This window comes from Camelus dromedarius, chromosome 2 (assembly GCF_036321535.1).
Source record: "Camelus dromedarius isolate mCamDro1 chromosome 2, mCamDro1.pat, whole genome shotgun sequence".
Classification (NCBI taxonomy): Eukaryota; Metazoa; Chordata; class Mammalia; order Artiodactyla; family Camelidae; genus Camelus; species Camelus dromedarius.
The window spans coordinates 22,357,717-22,374,736 of NC_087437.1; the positions used below are offsets into that span (position 1 = coordinate 22,357,717).

Here is a 17,020-nt window from a genome sequence, read left to right on the forward strand (position 1 = left end):
ACCTCTTGAACGTATCATGTGCCAGACACTATTCATAGATTATTATTCCTATTTTACAGATGAGGAAACTGAGGCAACTGGGCACAGAGAGGTTTCCAGGCACACCTGTGGCCTCTCAGCAGCAGCTAAGATTCCTGTCATCTTAGATGGGGCACCAGTGAAGAGCAAACTAGGGCAAATGGGTATCTGAACAGGAGGGGAGGTCAGGATACTGGAGTGCTCATGGAGGGTGAGAGAGAGCAGCGACCTGTACCCCAAGACAATGAAATGCATGGCTGCCCTCAGCTGGGTGAGCTGCTGACGGCTCGCTGAGTGTCCCTACAGAAATTTTGGTGTTAGGAATTTCTCTAGACTCTTAGTTTCAGAGGTTTTTCCAAGGTCTTAGAAACGTTCACTGCCTTTCTCTTCCTTTTCCCTCTCCCTTTAATTTTATTTTATCTCCTGACGGGGGATGCATCAGAACTTATAAGCACTCCTGAAAGGGCTTATACTAAATTTCTGGTAAATCTTGCAGGGTTTTTTTTTTTTTTTTTTTTTTGTCAGCTGATGAGAGCAACACATACTAGGTAGCATTTTGGAAAAATGGTCACATGTGTAATCTATTTTTCAAACTTTAATTTACTCAGGAGACTGAAGATGTTATTCATTTCTCTACTTTGTAGAGAGATAAACTAGGTTCCAATTAGAATAAAACATAGAACATGTTTTTCCAGGTGAGGGAAATACCACTGATGACCCAGCATTGACTTTTCTGCTGATCTTAGATAAAATGTTCAGTGTATGTCTTAAAGATCTGTCGGCCCAGTTCTGGATCCATTCATTTATTTCTCTGAAGTTATTGATGACTTAATAACTCGGTTATGAAAGGCCATCAATAAATGAGCAGAAATAAATGAGTTAGTCCACTGTGTGCTCTGCTTGTTCACTGGGGGCTGAAGATAAATGTGCCAAAGGAAGGCCAGCCTCTGCAGTCACCCTGGAACGGGGAAGGTCTCTGATGAGGCAGCACAGAGGGCAGGCCCCCGGGGGGGCCCAGTGGGCCGAGGACAGCAGGTAGCATCAATGTACCTGGATTATTCTGAAGCAGAGATCAGCCCACACCCAAGGACAATGGATGTGTGCAGTCATCAGCAGTAGAATCTGGAACTTGGTGATATTTTCTTTATCACTAGCAATATATCTTCTCTTTTGAGTTCTGTGATCCCAGAGGGGAGGTTGTGTCCATGTTAAAACAAGCAGAAGATCCAGAAACTGATGACCAAGATTTGAGCTCTGACTCTCTACCATTAACCATTTAATAATAATGATACACTTTCCAACTCGGAGCCTCCTGTTTCACAGCTGTGCATGGGAACTGGCGATTCAAGGGCATTGAATCTTAGCTTTTATTTGCCCTTGATACTTCTAAGAAGCAGAGTGCTTGATATATGTGCAATTTCTGGTTCCTTTATTAGCCTCTATTTCTGGGAAAATGTAAAAGTGACTGGGGCATTTGATGTCTTTCCCTTTTCTCCTTAAACAAAGGAATAGGCCAGAGGCTGGGAAGTGACTGGGTGCAGCAGGGAGTGAGTAGATGTCTTTCAAGTGACCCCTCACTCTTAGCACCACCCCAGAGAGACAGCAACAGGAAAATTATGAGGGGACTCTTTGTTTTAGACATTTTTGGACCCCTGGGAGAAAACAAGAGGCTCTGGCCAGAAATCTGTGAAAACCAGACACTAAAGCAAGAGGGGATGTCTTGTATTAACCTTAATGAAAAAGAACTGAGCAAATGTAAATACATTCCTCTATCAATATTCAAATGAGGGGACTTTGCTAAGTGAACTGGATGAACTCTGCTCTGGGATAATCATATGGGATTGCTCCTCATTTCAGGGGGATTCAAAGGATTAAGAGAGCCAAGATTTTCCTTTCTATTTCTCAACCTTTCATATTCAATACTAATGTCAACGGAAGTTACACAGAATGATGACAAAGACAAATAATTAACGTAACAAATCTGTAGAGTTCCTTATGGGTTCCAGAGCACTTTTTCAAGTAGTGAGTGTGAATGGAATTTGATAGCAGTACTTTTGCCCTGCCATCTCCCCCAGTTTGGAATGTGTTCGTGGAATAACTTCAAGTTTATTGCCTTGATTTTCTGATTATCAAATAGAGGACCAGATTCTGTTCCCCTAAAGAGAAAAATGTCTGGATTTTGAAGAGGGAAAACATAATATAATTAAGAGTCAATAGGAATTCTTTAGGATTTATGTTTTAAAAGGTAAAATTAATCCTTAGCCTCCATATAAATAGTATTTTATACAAATATTCTCACCTTCCTCATGCCATGATAAACTCATAAATGTTCCCAAGAAGGTATGGTCAGATAATAAATGCTTACAGAGAAAAAAATGAAGAAAACAACTAGATAAGGATGGGTAAAACTGTCAAGAGGACATGTGGACATCACAGACATCACAGACATCACAGATGTACTGCAGATGGGCTAAACTCATGGTTTAGCTACCCTCCACCACCCTCAGCTCCCCATCAAAAGGCCTGGTTCAAGTAACTTTGTCCATTCAAGAAATCCAAGTTAATCCATGGAAAAATAAATTTTTTGGTTCATGTAAATATAACATGATATTTTGGTGATTAAAAAATGTATATTCACAAATTATTTGATATGTCTTCCTTTAAAAGATGGAGACTAATTTCCCTTCCTATTGAGTGTGGACTGTACTTAGTGACTCATTTTTAATAACAGAATGGGGCAGAAGTGATGGTGATATCCAAGACTAGGTCACAGAAAAGCACTGTGGTTTCCTCCTTGCCGTCTGTCTGTCTTGGACCACATGAGGGAAGTTAGTTACATGTTGTGAGGAGACAAACAACTCTAGGAAGAGATCCATGTGGTAATAAATTGAGTCTCTCTGCCAATAGTCAACAAGGAGCTGAGGCCTCCTGTCATCGTGGAAGTGGATCCTTCAGCCTCAGTCGAGCATTCAGATGACTGTAATTCTGGCTGACATCCTGACTGCAACCTCACGAGAGACCTTGAGTCAGAAACACTCAGCTAATTTGCTTTCAAATTCCTGACCCATAGAAACTGAGAAAACAAATGTTGGTTATTTTAAGCCACTAATTTTGGGGATAATTTGTTACACAGCAATAGGAGGCTGATACTACTATATACTAGAATCATAAGTTCTAGATAAGGTATTGGAGTGGGAATTGGGAAGAGATAATAAAATGGTGAGGAGTAACTCTTTGTAGTTTACAAAGTGTATTTGTAAAGGTAACATATTTGTGGTATAGAAGACATATTTTCCCCTTAAAAGTACATAAAAAATTATCCTAGGTCAAGTATACCATGTTACTGATTGCAGATTGAATACCAAGACATACAATGAGGGACCAGATTACAAGCAGGAGCAAGTTCATATCATCTCACTATACCTGTTTCACAGTATTCTTAACTAATGCCTGATTTACAGCATAATTTAGCTATTGTGCTCTTTTATATATATGCACACACACACACATGTACACATGCACCCATATACACACCCACCTAATGGAAAATGGTAGATCCCACCCAGCTCATGCTATCCTCCAGTGACAGTGCCCCAAACCACAAATGCCATAGCAAAAGTGAGTCATATGTTTAGACTTATGATGTGAGTATACTGTATTATGTTTTTGTCTGAAAACAAAACAAAACGATGTTTCCCCCTAGAAAACTACTGCAAAGTACATACTGGCTGGCCATGATAAAATAATTGATATCATAAATATATGATAGAGTTCAGGTGTTGGGTAACAGGCAGCAAAAGACTGTGATCCTTGAGAGAAGGCAAAGAAACGAGGTGAGCCCTATATTCTTGTTTCTTTCTGCCTGGAGGCCCTTCCCCAGTTGTAGTGCAAGGAAGTGCAGTCAAGCAGAGAACAGTGCAAGCAGCGAGCAACAGTCTCACAGAGTTGGGGAACTAGACATTGGAGTTTAGGTGTTGTTGAAGTGGCTGGAAGTTTTTGGTGTTGTTGTCTTGGGAAAGTTACTTTAATTCTTTGAATTTTAATTTCATCATTTACAAAATGAGGTTCATAACTGGTATCTTGGTTGGTCAAGGTAAAAATTAAATATGATTTTATATATGACATCTAATGTATAAAAAGTGTTTGCTAAATTGTAGCTGCTGTCTTCCTTCACTTCCTCTTCCTCATGATTATTTCTATTTTCTAGAGCGTGTAATTGTAGAATCTGAAGGTAAGAGATATATAATATATATATATATATATATATATATATATATAATTTAGTCCTAAGCAGTAAAAATGTAGTGAAGAGGGTGTATACTTTTGGGTGTATAAGCCACAAGTAAATATAACCCCAGTAAATTCAGTGTTGGCCAAGGGAAAACCCAAGATATTTGCTCTGAAATAGTCATTCCATTTTCTCGAAGTACTATTAGTTGCAACAACATAAAAAAAAAACAAACCCTCATCTAGGTCAGATCAATTTTAAAGCCTAGGATTCTATTTCTGAAATATTTGTAGGGGTCTAGTGTGGAATTTACATCCTATGAGGCCAACTCCAACAGCTTAGGGACGAGTATGAAAAAATATTAATGATTGTTAAATCTGAGGTCATATATGTGGGAATCTTTATTCTGTTTTCCGTAAGTTTGTCAGAAATATTTGAAATACTCACAAAGCGAAATTAAATTTTATTTAAAGACTAGATGACCCGACTATTTGCTAAGTAATCTCTTCCCTTCCTGAACCCACTTGTCTCCCCAGCCCTTGCCACTCTAGATGACTATAAGTATCAATTGTACAGAAGAACAAATACTTTATTCTTCTCCAAATGGGCTCCTTCAGGTTTTAAGGGTACTCCAGGTTATGGTTTTCTTGGATTTGGCAAACAAGTCTCCATTCACCTGACTCACACACTTCATATTTTTACAGACACTTTGCTGTATCCCTTCTTAGTGCTGGGCTCTCTGCTGGAGAAATCCTAATTCTTTTCATCTCCCTCTACTCATGGAAGCTGCCCTCCTCTGGACCTTTCTCAGCTTTGCTTTGACTTTCTTGAGCTTCAGTGACCAGAACTGATCCACCCAGGTTACACACAAGCACAAGTGACAAGCAAAACTAGAATTTCAACAAAGGGACTTCCGGAAGCAAAAATAAAATTGGAAGTTAGCTTTAAGGGAGCACATAGAGAAGCCAGCATACGGTTAAAAGTAAAATTATGGCAGAAAAGATAAAAATTAACCTCATTGTAACAGTTGGCAGAGTGGAGATGGAAGAAAAAGGAGTTTTTAAAAAGGGGTGATTCCATTATTTCCAAGCTCCAGAGCTGCGACGAGAGTTCTTGCCTCCATCACACATGGAATGAAATCAAACTCACCACCATGGCCAGTGATCTGGCCCCTCTCAGTCTCCCCCACATCACCTCCACCCACTCCCACCTCACTCACTCGGCTCCAGCCACATTGGCCTTCCTGAAGCACGTGGAGCACACACAACCCACTGCAACACCAGGGCCATCATCCCTGCAGTTCCATCTGCCTGGACCGTTTTCACCCCAGAGGCCAGATGCACATCTCACTTCTGTACATCGTTCAGGACTCCCATCAAATGCCACTTCCTCACAGAGGACTGCCTTGGCCAGCCAACAGCCTCTCCTCCATTGTTCTCCATCTTCTTACCTGCTTCATTGTTACCACTCTCTGAACTTAAGACTATGTAGCTGTTTACTTTTTCTTCTCAGCATCCTGCATTAGAGTGTAAGCTCTGTGAGGGCGAAGACTTTGAATTGGTAACTGCTGCATCCTCCTCACGCTTGGAGTAGTGCCTGACATGGACGCTGTATGAATGAATGCATGAATGAATGCATGCACGCACGCCAGGTAAAAGTGGACGATCTGGACCTGGATTGTCTGGGTTCAAATTTCACCTCTTCTGGGCAAGTTATTTATCTTCTCTGTATACAGTTTCTTTATTTGAAATATAAGCATAATAATAGTGCCCACTCATAGGTTTACCTCGGAAGATAAATGAGTTAATACAGGTAAGGTGCTGAGAACAGTGTTAACAGTACTCACTACTCCACAAATATTAGGATGATCTTGAAACATGGCAAGAAAGGAAAAAGAGAAGCAAGAGTGGCAGCCCTTCTTGGGTGGCAGGCATTTTCTACTGAAAGATTAAGGTGGGAGTGACGCTCCAGCGACTCTCACCTTCTCTGTAATGCTGGCTTCCAAGGACCCAGAATCGACTATACGGAAAACGTGGGGCAGAGGGTGTCTGAGGGTGGTTTGTTTGTTTGCTTACATTTAAGAGACATAAAAATTCACAACTGCAATACCTTCCATTTCTCCAAGTGGCACATTTGCATGGAGCATGTATTTGCAGTTTGATGCCTGCATGTGGAACATGCTTTTTAAAGCTTCTGGGTCTGGTACAAGTAACAGCGTAATATGTCACACTTTCAAGGTGTGACAAGGCAAAACGGAAAATCATGAGATTGCTAGATAGTCACAGCCACCAGTTCATATTTCCCAAAGGTTATTTTATTCTCCATAAACACAGAAATGGGAGATTCCTTCAAAAATATGTACATGTCATTACATACGGGTATTATTGATTTTGAGAGTGTCTATCAGTAATTGCTGTAATTATCTGTAGAAGTTTTTTTGTTAAGTAAGAAGAAAGTCTTTTGTTTTTTAGAGGTCGACCAGTGCAAAGATTATCCTATTTGTTAACGCAAGGCCAGTTTAATAAATGCAAACGGAGTGGGAAAATGCAATCCTGCTAAGAATTAGGTTTGTGCTCTGTAGTCAGAGCAACAGATGCTGATAATAAGCAACAAGCTGTCAGGCAAAATGAGGGCAGAGAGGTTCTTGACTCACGGTTTGGAAAGTACCAAAAAAACCTGTCTGTCCAGGCTGAGGGGCAGCTGCATGGACACTGTGGTTTGTTACTTCTGGCCTGAGCCCACTGTTTCCTGTACTTGGCATTGAAAATAAGAACTATTCCAAGGTGTGGAGAAAACCTCTTTCTAACATGTGGTCAACATCATGAATAAGAACACTTGCAGGATGCTTCTTAAAAATAAAAGTGTTTTTTAAGCAGCAGCAGATCAGTAGGAACCGCGCAAATGATCACAAGGAATCTCAACTCGTCCTCTCCAGGAAGCCCCAAGTGAGAAATTTCTTTTGAAACACTGTAGCCTGTGAAGTTTTGCACAGCTTAAGGAGACAGTATAATTTTTCCCTCTAATGATAATAATTTAGTGTATCACTGATTTTTCTCCCGACTTTGGCTACCAGAAAGCTTACTTGTGGTTCAACCCTAGCAAGCATATAGGACCTTATGAGCTGCTTATTCACGATCCTTTTTATTCCTCTGGTTTTGACTTTCTGCTCTTATTAATTATTATTATTATTTTTTACTGAATTTTACAATTCTTAAAAAATTTTACTATTTTTTATATGTGGTAGTGTAAGCTGCTTCACCAAATCCTTCATAAGATTGTTTTAACAAAATTAGTTAAGTTTGATTAATTAAAATCTGGTGAATGTAACAAATATCTCAAAATCTATAAAATACACGATATTCTGATTAATTTACTGCCCAGTTTTCATAAACATAATTTGGCTTGATTGTTATAACCACCTGGAGAAGTAGATGTTATTATCATTTACATTTTACAGATAGGAAAATTGAGATCCAAAGATGTAAAGCACTTGCCCATGATCCAAACACCACGTAGTTTTCACTGTAATATGTTGTACTATTTCACTTCTCTAACAACAAAAAAATACTTTCTACTGGTTTACGTATCTTCAGGTAAGAGTTATTACTGAATTGACAAAGGTGTGAGTGAGCTAAAATAAAATACTTTTAAATTATAAAAGTTAGGCTAGCACATAATTATATGTGATTGTAAAATATTAGGCAGTTAGAGGAAGATGATAAATTTTCTTTGATGAGTTTTCTTTTTCTGTCTTTTTTCTTTCAAAGAAAAAGATGTAAGAGAAGGATACAATTTAGATAAAAGTCATGCCTGAAAGTAGGAGGATGGATTAGTTGACCTATGGGAGATAAAATGCTTTGTAAAAATCGCCAGGGCTACCACCAGCCCTTCCTAACCACTCATTAGTGCCCACCAGTATAAGGAGATGGGCTTTGATCTCTTTTTTAAGGTCACTGCTCTGGCCCTAATCCCAGTTCGCTGACACTCCTGCTGGGCTCGGTCCTGCAGTTAGGTGTCTTTCCTGGGCAATAAAGTCTGTGAAAACAGCACCAGGCTGGCCTTGGAACACATGTGACAAAAAAATTCAAAGTACATAAGAGCCAGGATCGTCGCCAACTTAATTTTGCAGCCCTTTTTGTAGAGCGTAGCATCCTTCCTTTACGTGAACCAGGAAAGCAGCAGTATCTTGCCCAGTGGCACTAATCAGCTGCACCTCATTGGGCATTGGAGGGAAAAAGCAAGAAATAAAAGAGAGATGGCTCCTCCTCAAATCCAGATGTGATCAGAACCACAAGTCATTAAGCAGCGTCACTTACTTACAACGTCGTTCCGGCATGTCTGTCTCCCTGTGATTTCAGCAAAAGGTGCAACATTTTTACACAATTGTTTGCTTTAAGTACTGAATTAAAAATGACTAGAGCAAAATTGCCGATGACGGGCTTTACTCTGATGTTAGATTCAAGACCAGAGTTTGGAGAATACACTTCCCTCACTTAAGACAATCGCACGTTGTTCTGAACAATTTTCCCTAAGGATTTTCCGGCTGTGCTTTTGCAGATTTTTCAGTGTTTCTGTATTTCTCTACCCCTAGACCTGATACATGAGAAGTCACGCAGGAGAAGCAGGCCCTGTTGCGTGCCTAACATGCGTGCAACAGGCATCAAGTAAATTTCACTGAGACGGCCAAGCCAGCAAGTCGCTGGGCAGGGGTTTGAATCCAGGCTGCCTGATTCCAAGAGCTGTGCCTTTGCTCCTGCACTGCAGAGCTTTCAGGCTTCCTGCTGCCACGAGGAGGGCACACGTGTATGCTAGTTCTAAGCTCTCTAAATTTTACGCAAAGGTTATCGACACCTTGTAAGTCTCACATATATTTCAGCCGTCTGATTTGTTTTATCTGCAGAGGCAGCCCTCCCTTTAGAATGAGCCCCTCAGCCATGGAACAGAACATCTCCAGCCTCTATAAACTCTATGCATCGGCCTCTTTGACTTGCCTGGTGTGAGGAGGGCTCCTCCTTCCGATCTTCATCCAGGTCCACACCCACTCTGTAAAAGAGAACAGAAAAGTGGTCACGGCATTGCCGCGGGTGAGACAAGACAGTCTCATTTGTCAGATCACCCGACCCAAATACGAAACAGAGGAAAGGTTTGGCAGAAAACCAGCCCACTTCTCCCTGAATCAAAAGAACTTCAGATGGATTTACGGCAAAAATGAAAACTTGTACATCTGGGCCTCAGCACAGCTGGTGAGATCAAGCACCAGCAGCTGTTCCTCGCTGTTGTCTTTCCTCGGCAAGACCAGGAGCCTGAGAACCTGGGCCAGGAGCCCGCAGAAAAAGGCTCCCAGGGAAACAGGATCCTGGAGGAAGGCCACCTGCTACCCCCGCGGGATCACTGAACAAACTGCTCTGGGAGGCGGGGGGGGGGGCCCCAGGCTGGAGCAGGCTCCCCAAGACAGAAGAAAATAGGTCCTTTGTCCAGATGCTCATGGAAGCTTTCGCTAGGGAAGATCCAGCTTTGTGGGGTCTGAGGCTTACACAATTTGGGGGGCTCTCTTTAAGAAAATTAATACAAAAATACAAATACAAAATTAGGTATGAGAGTGACTCTTTAGAAAGAGAAAATGAATTATAAAACACTTCATAAGTTTAAAATCTGGCAAATGCAATCGACATCTCAAAGTCTATAAAATACATAATGTTCTAATTAATTTACTGCCTGACATGTCTCTAAAATAACTTTTTCCTCATAAGTTTTGCCTGCATACTTTATATGATAATGGTTTTATATAAGAGAGAATAGGCAGATAAGGTAGTCTTTTCTTCCAGCAAGACTGATCAGAATTATTAATAACTGGGAGGCATTAAAGCATGCTTCCTTACACACAGACACGCTTGCTGTGTGCAGTACTGCTAAAGCTTAATACCCTGAGAAGACAAGATTTCTGATAAATCTCATTTCATGCAATTCTCAGAAACAATGCCCATTATGCTTATTGGGTATATGCTGCATCACTGAATATCCGTATCCCTGATTTCCATTTTGAAAGGGCATCGGTGAGAATGGAGTCTTCCACTTTGAATTTTCCACATCTCATAGTTGGAAGGATTATCCATAGACTAGCTTCTGGCTCAGTGCATTTCAAGCCTTGTTTTTTCCTCCACTACGCACAGACTTGTGAAGCCAGGCGCCACAGGACCTGTTCATCTTTGATCAAACCTTGTGGCACTATTCCTGCAGGAGGATGGCCAGAAGTGACTTGCCCACACACAGAAGTGACTGCAGACCACACAGACGCATCCCCCTAGAGAGAAACTAAATGCACTCCCAATCTGGCTTTCCCTTAGTTGGATCCCCCAGACGCCCAGGGCCACTCCAGAGCCCACTGACCAGGGGAGAAGCATGATGGACGGGAAGCTGTGGTGGAAAGAAACAGCGATCATACCCAACAGTGGTTAAAATATATTCCTTTTGCAAATCTTACAAAAACATAGGACCATGGGAACACAATGCTGAGGCTCTTCCCAGGACCTTGGTAGGGCCAGAGCAAGTGGGGGCCCGGAGCTTGAACTTCCTCTGCTCGGGAGGAGAGTGAGCCTCCGTCTGTCGGGGGTGGGGTGGGGGTGGGGGCACAGCTCAGGGCCACCTGGCTCAAGCTCGAGCAGAGCCTTTCCTGAGAACACCACAGTCTGTAGAACTTTAGAGTCCTTCCCTCCACGCCTGCCCCTGGAAACACTTCTTTAGTGCCCTGGCTGTTAGGTTCTCCAGGTGGGAAGGGGAGTCAGGCCAGAAGCCACCAGCTCAGACGACAGACGTGTTAACACGTGAAAGGAAAGCAACAGTGGAGAGGCAGTGTGTTTAAAATACCTCTGATTTTTCAAAAATTAGTGTCCTCTGGGCAAGAAGAACCCCTTCTCTCTAACCCAGGGGGGAAAATGGGTAGCTATTTATCATATGCTGATCTTTTTGGCCTTCAGGTAACCAGAAAGGGACTTTGGTGAGGACTAACCTTTGATTTTTTTGAGTAGAAAGAGCTATTTGATCTATTTCACTGAAGTTGGAGGGAGAGAAGAAGGGAAGAGGGAGGAAGGAGGGAAAGGAGGTCAGGAAGGAGTAAGAGGAGAGGGAGGAAAGAGAAGTGAGAGGGGAGGAGAGGGCAGTGCAGGGAGGGGGAGGATGGGGGGCAGTGGGGAGAGAAGACTGGGGAAGGTGAAGGGGGAGGGAGGGTGGGAGGACAGAGGCAGTGAGAGTCAGGAAGGATCTTTTCCAGAAGGGCTGGGAGAGAGACAATGGAGGGGAGGTTAGGCCCAGCCTCCTACGGTGAGTCTAGGCAGTGACCTTGGGGTCTGGTGACATGAGTCTAACCTCTGTAAACACTGAGGGCCAAGTTGGAGTCCCCATCCCCCTTTCTCACGGGGCTGGTCTACCTTCAAGCCTCCAGGGGCTCTGAGCTCTCTGGGGAAGCTGGGGCCCCCAGAGGCCTTTATTACTGAGTAAGCCAGAACCTCCCAGCCCCCTGCCCCCAACCAAGGGCTGCCTGGCACCCACGCAGGCTGTGAATTGAACTGAGGGTCTTGAAGTTCCCCCTGCTGCATCTGTTTAGCGCTTTTTTTTTCTTTTCTTTTCTCTTTCTCTCTAGAAAACTGGAGAGAACAGAAGTCAAATTTCACAAGAAACCCAACATTTAAAGTTTTGAGGTAGTACTGAAGTTTTCCATTAAAATTTAAGCCTTCCTCCCTAGCAGCAATCACAGCAGACATTTCTAGTTTCAATTATTCCAGAAGCCAGGTGGAGCAGAGGAATGATAGCAGGGGATTAAGTTCTTCAGTTTCTGTGGGACTTGGTGACAAGCACCTCAGGGACCCAGGAGAGCTGCTCTTCTCCCGAACAGGAGCGCTTCTCCTGGGGCCCGGCCTGACTCCCTTCCTGCCTACAGCACACTGAACACTCAAGAGGTTCGAGGAAAGAGAAACTCCCCACCCCCAACCCCGGGGCAGCTGGGGTGAACAAAGCAGGCAGAGTCCCTGCCCTCACATGGCATACAGTTTGGTGGGTTTCATTCGAAAAATCTAAACAGTTCATTATAATTTAAAAGTTCTGAAGGAAAGGCAGGCAAGAATGATACCTTCTCTCATTTGTGATTTTGGCTCCTTTTGATAGAAGTCATGCTAAAATATATTACCTGGCTCCCTGCCTCCTAAACCATAGTGTAATGGGGATACGCGGAACTTGACTAGAGGTCTCAGTATCACCGCTGGCCCCATAAAATCTAACACTTGCTGTGTTATAATGATTTCTGAGAGGAAAGTGAGCCTCTTTATGCCTACATTAAATGGTCCCTGGCTACTATTCTTTTGCTTTTTAAAATTCTTGTATCTGCCAGTTAGAGTGCCGATTTCCTGTCTGCAACAATAGGTTAGCATATTGTCTCTATATGTCTTTAGTTTAGTACAGATGGGACTGATAGCCTGAGAGTCAAGTTTTGTGCATTTTTTTCTTTTCAAGTTTATAATACACACACACACACACACACACACACACACACACACACACACACACACACACGCCTGCACGCGCACACACGCACATATGTAACAAAACAATACAATTGAAACATTATATAAGGGCTTACAAGAAAACATAGTTATCTTCTGCCACACCCTGCACACCCCCAGACTGACTCTCCATTGTTTCTGAGGGCAATTTGCTGGCCTTTCACAATTGTGACATATAATCTGACACCAGCATGCACAGCACATCACACAGCATCCCCACGGTTAAGCAAACATGCCAGCTGTGTCTGTATCTCTTCCTCTTCTCTTCCAGAAAGCAAATCAGAGTGTGAAAATGATATTCTTTTAGGATTAACCTCGAATCCACTCCCTTTTAAGCATAAAAGATCATTTACACATTAGGGGTTCTTGAGGGATTATCAGAAAGAAGACAGGATGTTGTCCTAGCATGTGGTGCCCCATGTGTATACAGCAGCTCCCCAGGTGAAATCACAGGTGTCTGGGATGAGGTCCCACTTCCTTGGGTGACATCTAAGGCTCTTAAGCGTCTTTCCCATAACACTGAACTACCCTTGCTGCTTGTCTCCTCTGGACCCAGTCCCCCAGGGCTGGTAACTGGACCTGTCATTGTTTCCGAGACCCAGTATCCCTGAGCTCTGGCCTTGCCTAGATCAGTGCCTCTTCCATCAACTGAATCCCCTCTCTCCAAACTCCATTTGGTGGCTGGGGCCCTGTTGACTATCACTGGCCATCGTGATGCCCCACCTACTTTCCTGAACTTCCCACTACTGCCATTCTTCTTCTAATCACCGTGGACCATTCATCTTGGTGCCCTAACTTGGTTCAGATGCCCCATTGCTTAAAGTTTTCACTGACTTGGACTGCAAGTAGCTGGCACCTTCTACTCTGTACTCTGCTTCCTGACGGAACCCCTCCTGGGGCCCCTATGATCGTTCTGCTGGGGCTATGACAACCCTGGCCCACCCTGGGTCCACCTGTCTGGTTACGCCATGACATGCTGCATCCATGGCTGCATGTCACCCTGGGGCTAGCTCTTCAGGAATCCCAGGACTCCCGCTTACCCTGTGGTTGTTGGGGGAACAGGGCTGGTGAGTGAAACCCAGCTGGCAAGAGCCTCTCACTGCTGTGTGACTGCATCACTCACTGCCTCGGCTTCCTTGTCAGTGCAATGGGGATGATAGCAGAGCCTGCTTCCCAGGGTTGTTGTAAGGATTAAAGGAGAAAACACTAATAAAGTGTTAGCTTAGGGCCTGGTACCTAGTGAGTGCTCAAGAAATGTTAGCAGCTGTTGTCCTTTTTGTCATTTTTATTATTATCAGTACTTTTTAAAATCAGCGGGGCCAGAGCTCAGTACCACCATGGTCACTGCTCAACACTTCTTGTCCCCAGTTCTGCATCGGGTAACCCTTGGATGTACACAAACAGCTCCAGCTGAGCCACAAGGAGTGGCCAGGGCACAGCAGGGATTTCTGGTTTCACAGAACATGATTTCTATTCATGGAGGGCCACGTTTCCCGGATTGGAATTTACCTACAATTTACTGGTAGGCTCTGGAGGTGAGAGGGCAACAAAGGAAAGGAAGGTGTCTAAAGAGCAAGAGGAAGAGGGGGAAGGGAAGAACTGAGCAGAAGGAGAGCAAAGAGAAGGCAGGTGAAAAGGAAGCAGTACATTATTATAAAGAATAGGGGCAGGTGGTGGACGAATAACCAGAAAGGTACCTGCGACTATAGAAAGGGAAGCCCAGGGTGGATGGAAGAACCACCACACAGCTCAAAAAATTTTCTAAAAATATAGAGAATGAAGCGCCAGTAAAGATTACAAAGCAACTAAAAAGACTGGTTAAAATTTTATATGATGTTTTGCATTTTTGATGCACCTTTTAATTTTAAACAAGTCGAGTGCTGCCTCTATGGTATTCAGATGAAAATGAAAACGAGCTTTGCACATATTCCCAGCTGTGCCCTCCAACATCTCACTCTGGGTTCCTCATTTACAGCAAGCATATAGCTCCATTTTCAGAGCAAAACACATCTCTGTGCAGCACAATGCACCTCCCCTGCCATGGCAGCTCCATTCTTTGATGAGTCTTATTAGATGTATTAAAGTCTCAGGATGCTCCCATATCCAACCACGGCAAAAAGAGAGAGCTCCAAAGTTGGGTTTCTCTTAGAGGGGAAGCAAGGTAAGCAACTAACAAAAGGTTCACTTTTCCCATTAAAGCCAACAAAACCCATTCTGATCTTTATCACTTAGCACCTCCGGAAAGGCAGTGAAATATTACCAGGGCTTAATCTCATTGTGTGAATCCCAACAGTCTTATGTTCAGTTTTGGTTCTTCTGAGTCCCTGGCTGACAGGGGCGGGGTGGTGGGGCGGGGGGGTGGGGGAGAAGCCACTTCCTCTAAGAGCTGTATTTGATGGCTAAACATAAAAAATGACATTTTCAGTAAGAGAAGAGTGACTGGATACTGAGCACAATAAATACAGCAGGACAGTGGAGGAGTCTGAAAGACCCCTGCTGAGGTTTGCGGGCTGTTGGGTAGCTATGAGAACATCATGCCAAAATCTGGAACTTTGCCCCATCCCCACCTCGTATTATTTGCATAAATATTAGTAGAACTTGTGTATGACCCAAATTAATCTATTATAATTGATTTTAAATTTTGGGGGAGGGGAGATAAAAAAATGGACTAAGGTAAGTGGAAAACTCGCCTCAGTTCATTTTGTTATTTCGATGTGGCACAGTAGCTAAATGAGTTGGGACTTTGAAGCCAGGCTGTATGGGTTAAAATCTCACTTCTATCATTCACTATATTTGTAATTTCAGGACAAATTACTTAATGCCTCTAAATATCAGTTTTCTCAACTGTACATGGGGATAAGTATATATTTACTTCCGGGTTATTTTAAGGATGAAATATGTTAATACATATATGTGTGTAACATATTGGCTGCCACTTAGGAAGCACTCATGAAACATTAGCTGATGTTCTTGCCATTACTGGTGTTATTCTTTTAGGGAGGTGTTGATGTCCCCTACACCGAATGGTAAATACCAGATAGGGTAAAGCCAAGGGTAGGTTGTCTATAAATGATAGATGCTAGGATATAAAGGTTGATGACAGGATTCATGCCATCAGTGACCCCAGATCTAATGGGAAAGACAGCTGTTGGAAACAAAGAACCAGAATGTGATGAGGTAATAAGCATTACACACGGAATTACTGAAACACAGCAACAAAAAGTCCAGCCAAGATGGGCTGTGGAGAGGTGGGGCACATTTCAAAGAGGAAGTGGGTATTGAAAGGGGAGTGTAGTATAGGTGCCTGACATTAAGCTTTTGATCACTGAGGCATTCACTTCTAAAGATATCTATCTTCCATAAACATATTGCCAGCCATACAATACAGCTCCTAGCAAAACAGCCAGATGAGGAGTTAGGCAGCCCCCACCCATAAAGTCTGTCTTTTGGAAAGCCCTGGATAACCCAAATGAATAAGTGCTTGAAAGACCCAGATTTTCCTTTCCTGTGCCCAATTTCCTGCTCTTCTGCTTTATTAGCCAATAAGGAGCGAACACTTCAGCCCCCAACCTCAGACCTAATAAAGGCAGAGCCTCAGGTCCACACTCTCTGTCTCCATGACCTTGCTGTGTGACCTCAGGCGTGCCGGGTATACCCTCCAGGACCTGTGAGAGCAATGAATCTTTTTCCTTAAAGTTCCCTGATGGTTTCTGGAAGTGTATCCTGCAATCATAACAAAACTCACAAGAGCTGGTCTAGCCACAACATTGGCCCTGGTGGGAAAGCACCTGTGGGGTCTCTGTCTAGAGAAATACGGGTGAGGAATGTGGGCAAGTGCCTCAGGCATTCCTAGCTCACAGCCTCACTATCAGTGGGCTGGGACTCACACAACAGTGAGGAAAAGTTTAACCTTTGGTGAAAGGGAGGTTGGGGAGGGCACACCAGGAGCAAAGGAGAAATTTGAAAGAAAAAAAGTAGACTTGGGACATGATAATGTGGGTAGACTGTGACGGTTATGCACGTTGAGGTGGGCAGAGTTGCTCTGGGTGAGATCAGAATGTAATTTGAGGCCAAATTATAAAGGCTCTTGAATGCTATGCTTAGGAAAGTATTTTTCATTTTGTTTTGTTCTCCTGTAGGCAGTAGGGGTTGAAATAATTAGATTTATGTTCTACAGAAACCACTGGGGGCAAAACTGTGATATTAAGAAACTGGAGGCATA

The 17,020-nt window shown here is 43.1% G+C and overlaps 1 protein-coding gene across 10 annotated transcripts in view; it reads right to left on the reverse strand.

The window, feature by feature from the left end:
• Window positions 1–17,020, reverse strand: part of SLC9A9 (solute carrier family 9 member A9) — a 607,901-nt gene that overhangs the window by 95,148 nt on the left and 495,733 nt on the right. For 9 of the 10 annotated variants that reach the window (XM_031448683.2, XM_031448597.2, XM_031448670.2 and 6 more), the window contains one exon: window positions 9,238–9,289. In XM_031448683.2, the coding sequence (XP_031304543.1) occupies window positions 9,238–9,289 (52 nt within the window). Of the gene's footprint in view, window positions 1–9,233; window positions 9,290–17,020 lie in introns of all 10 variants that reach the window. The other variant, XM_064491830.1, reaches the window with a different exon arrangement.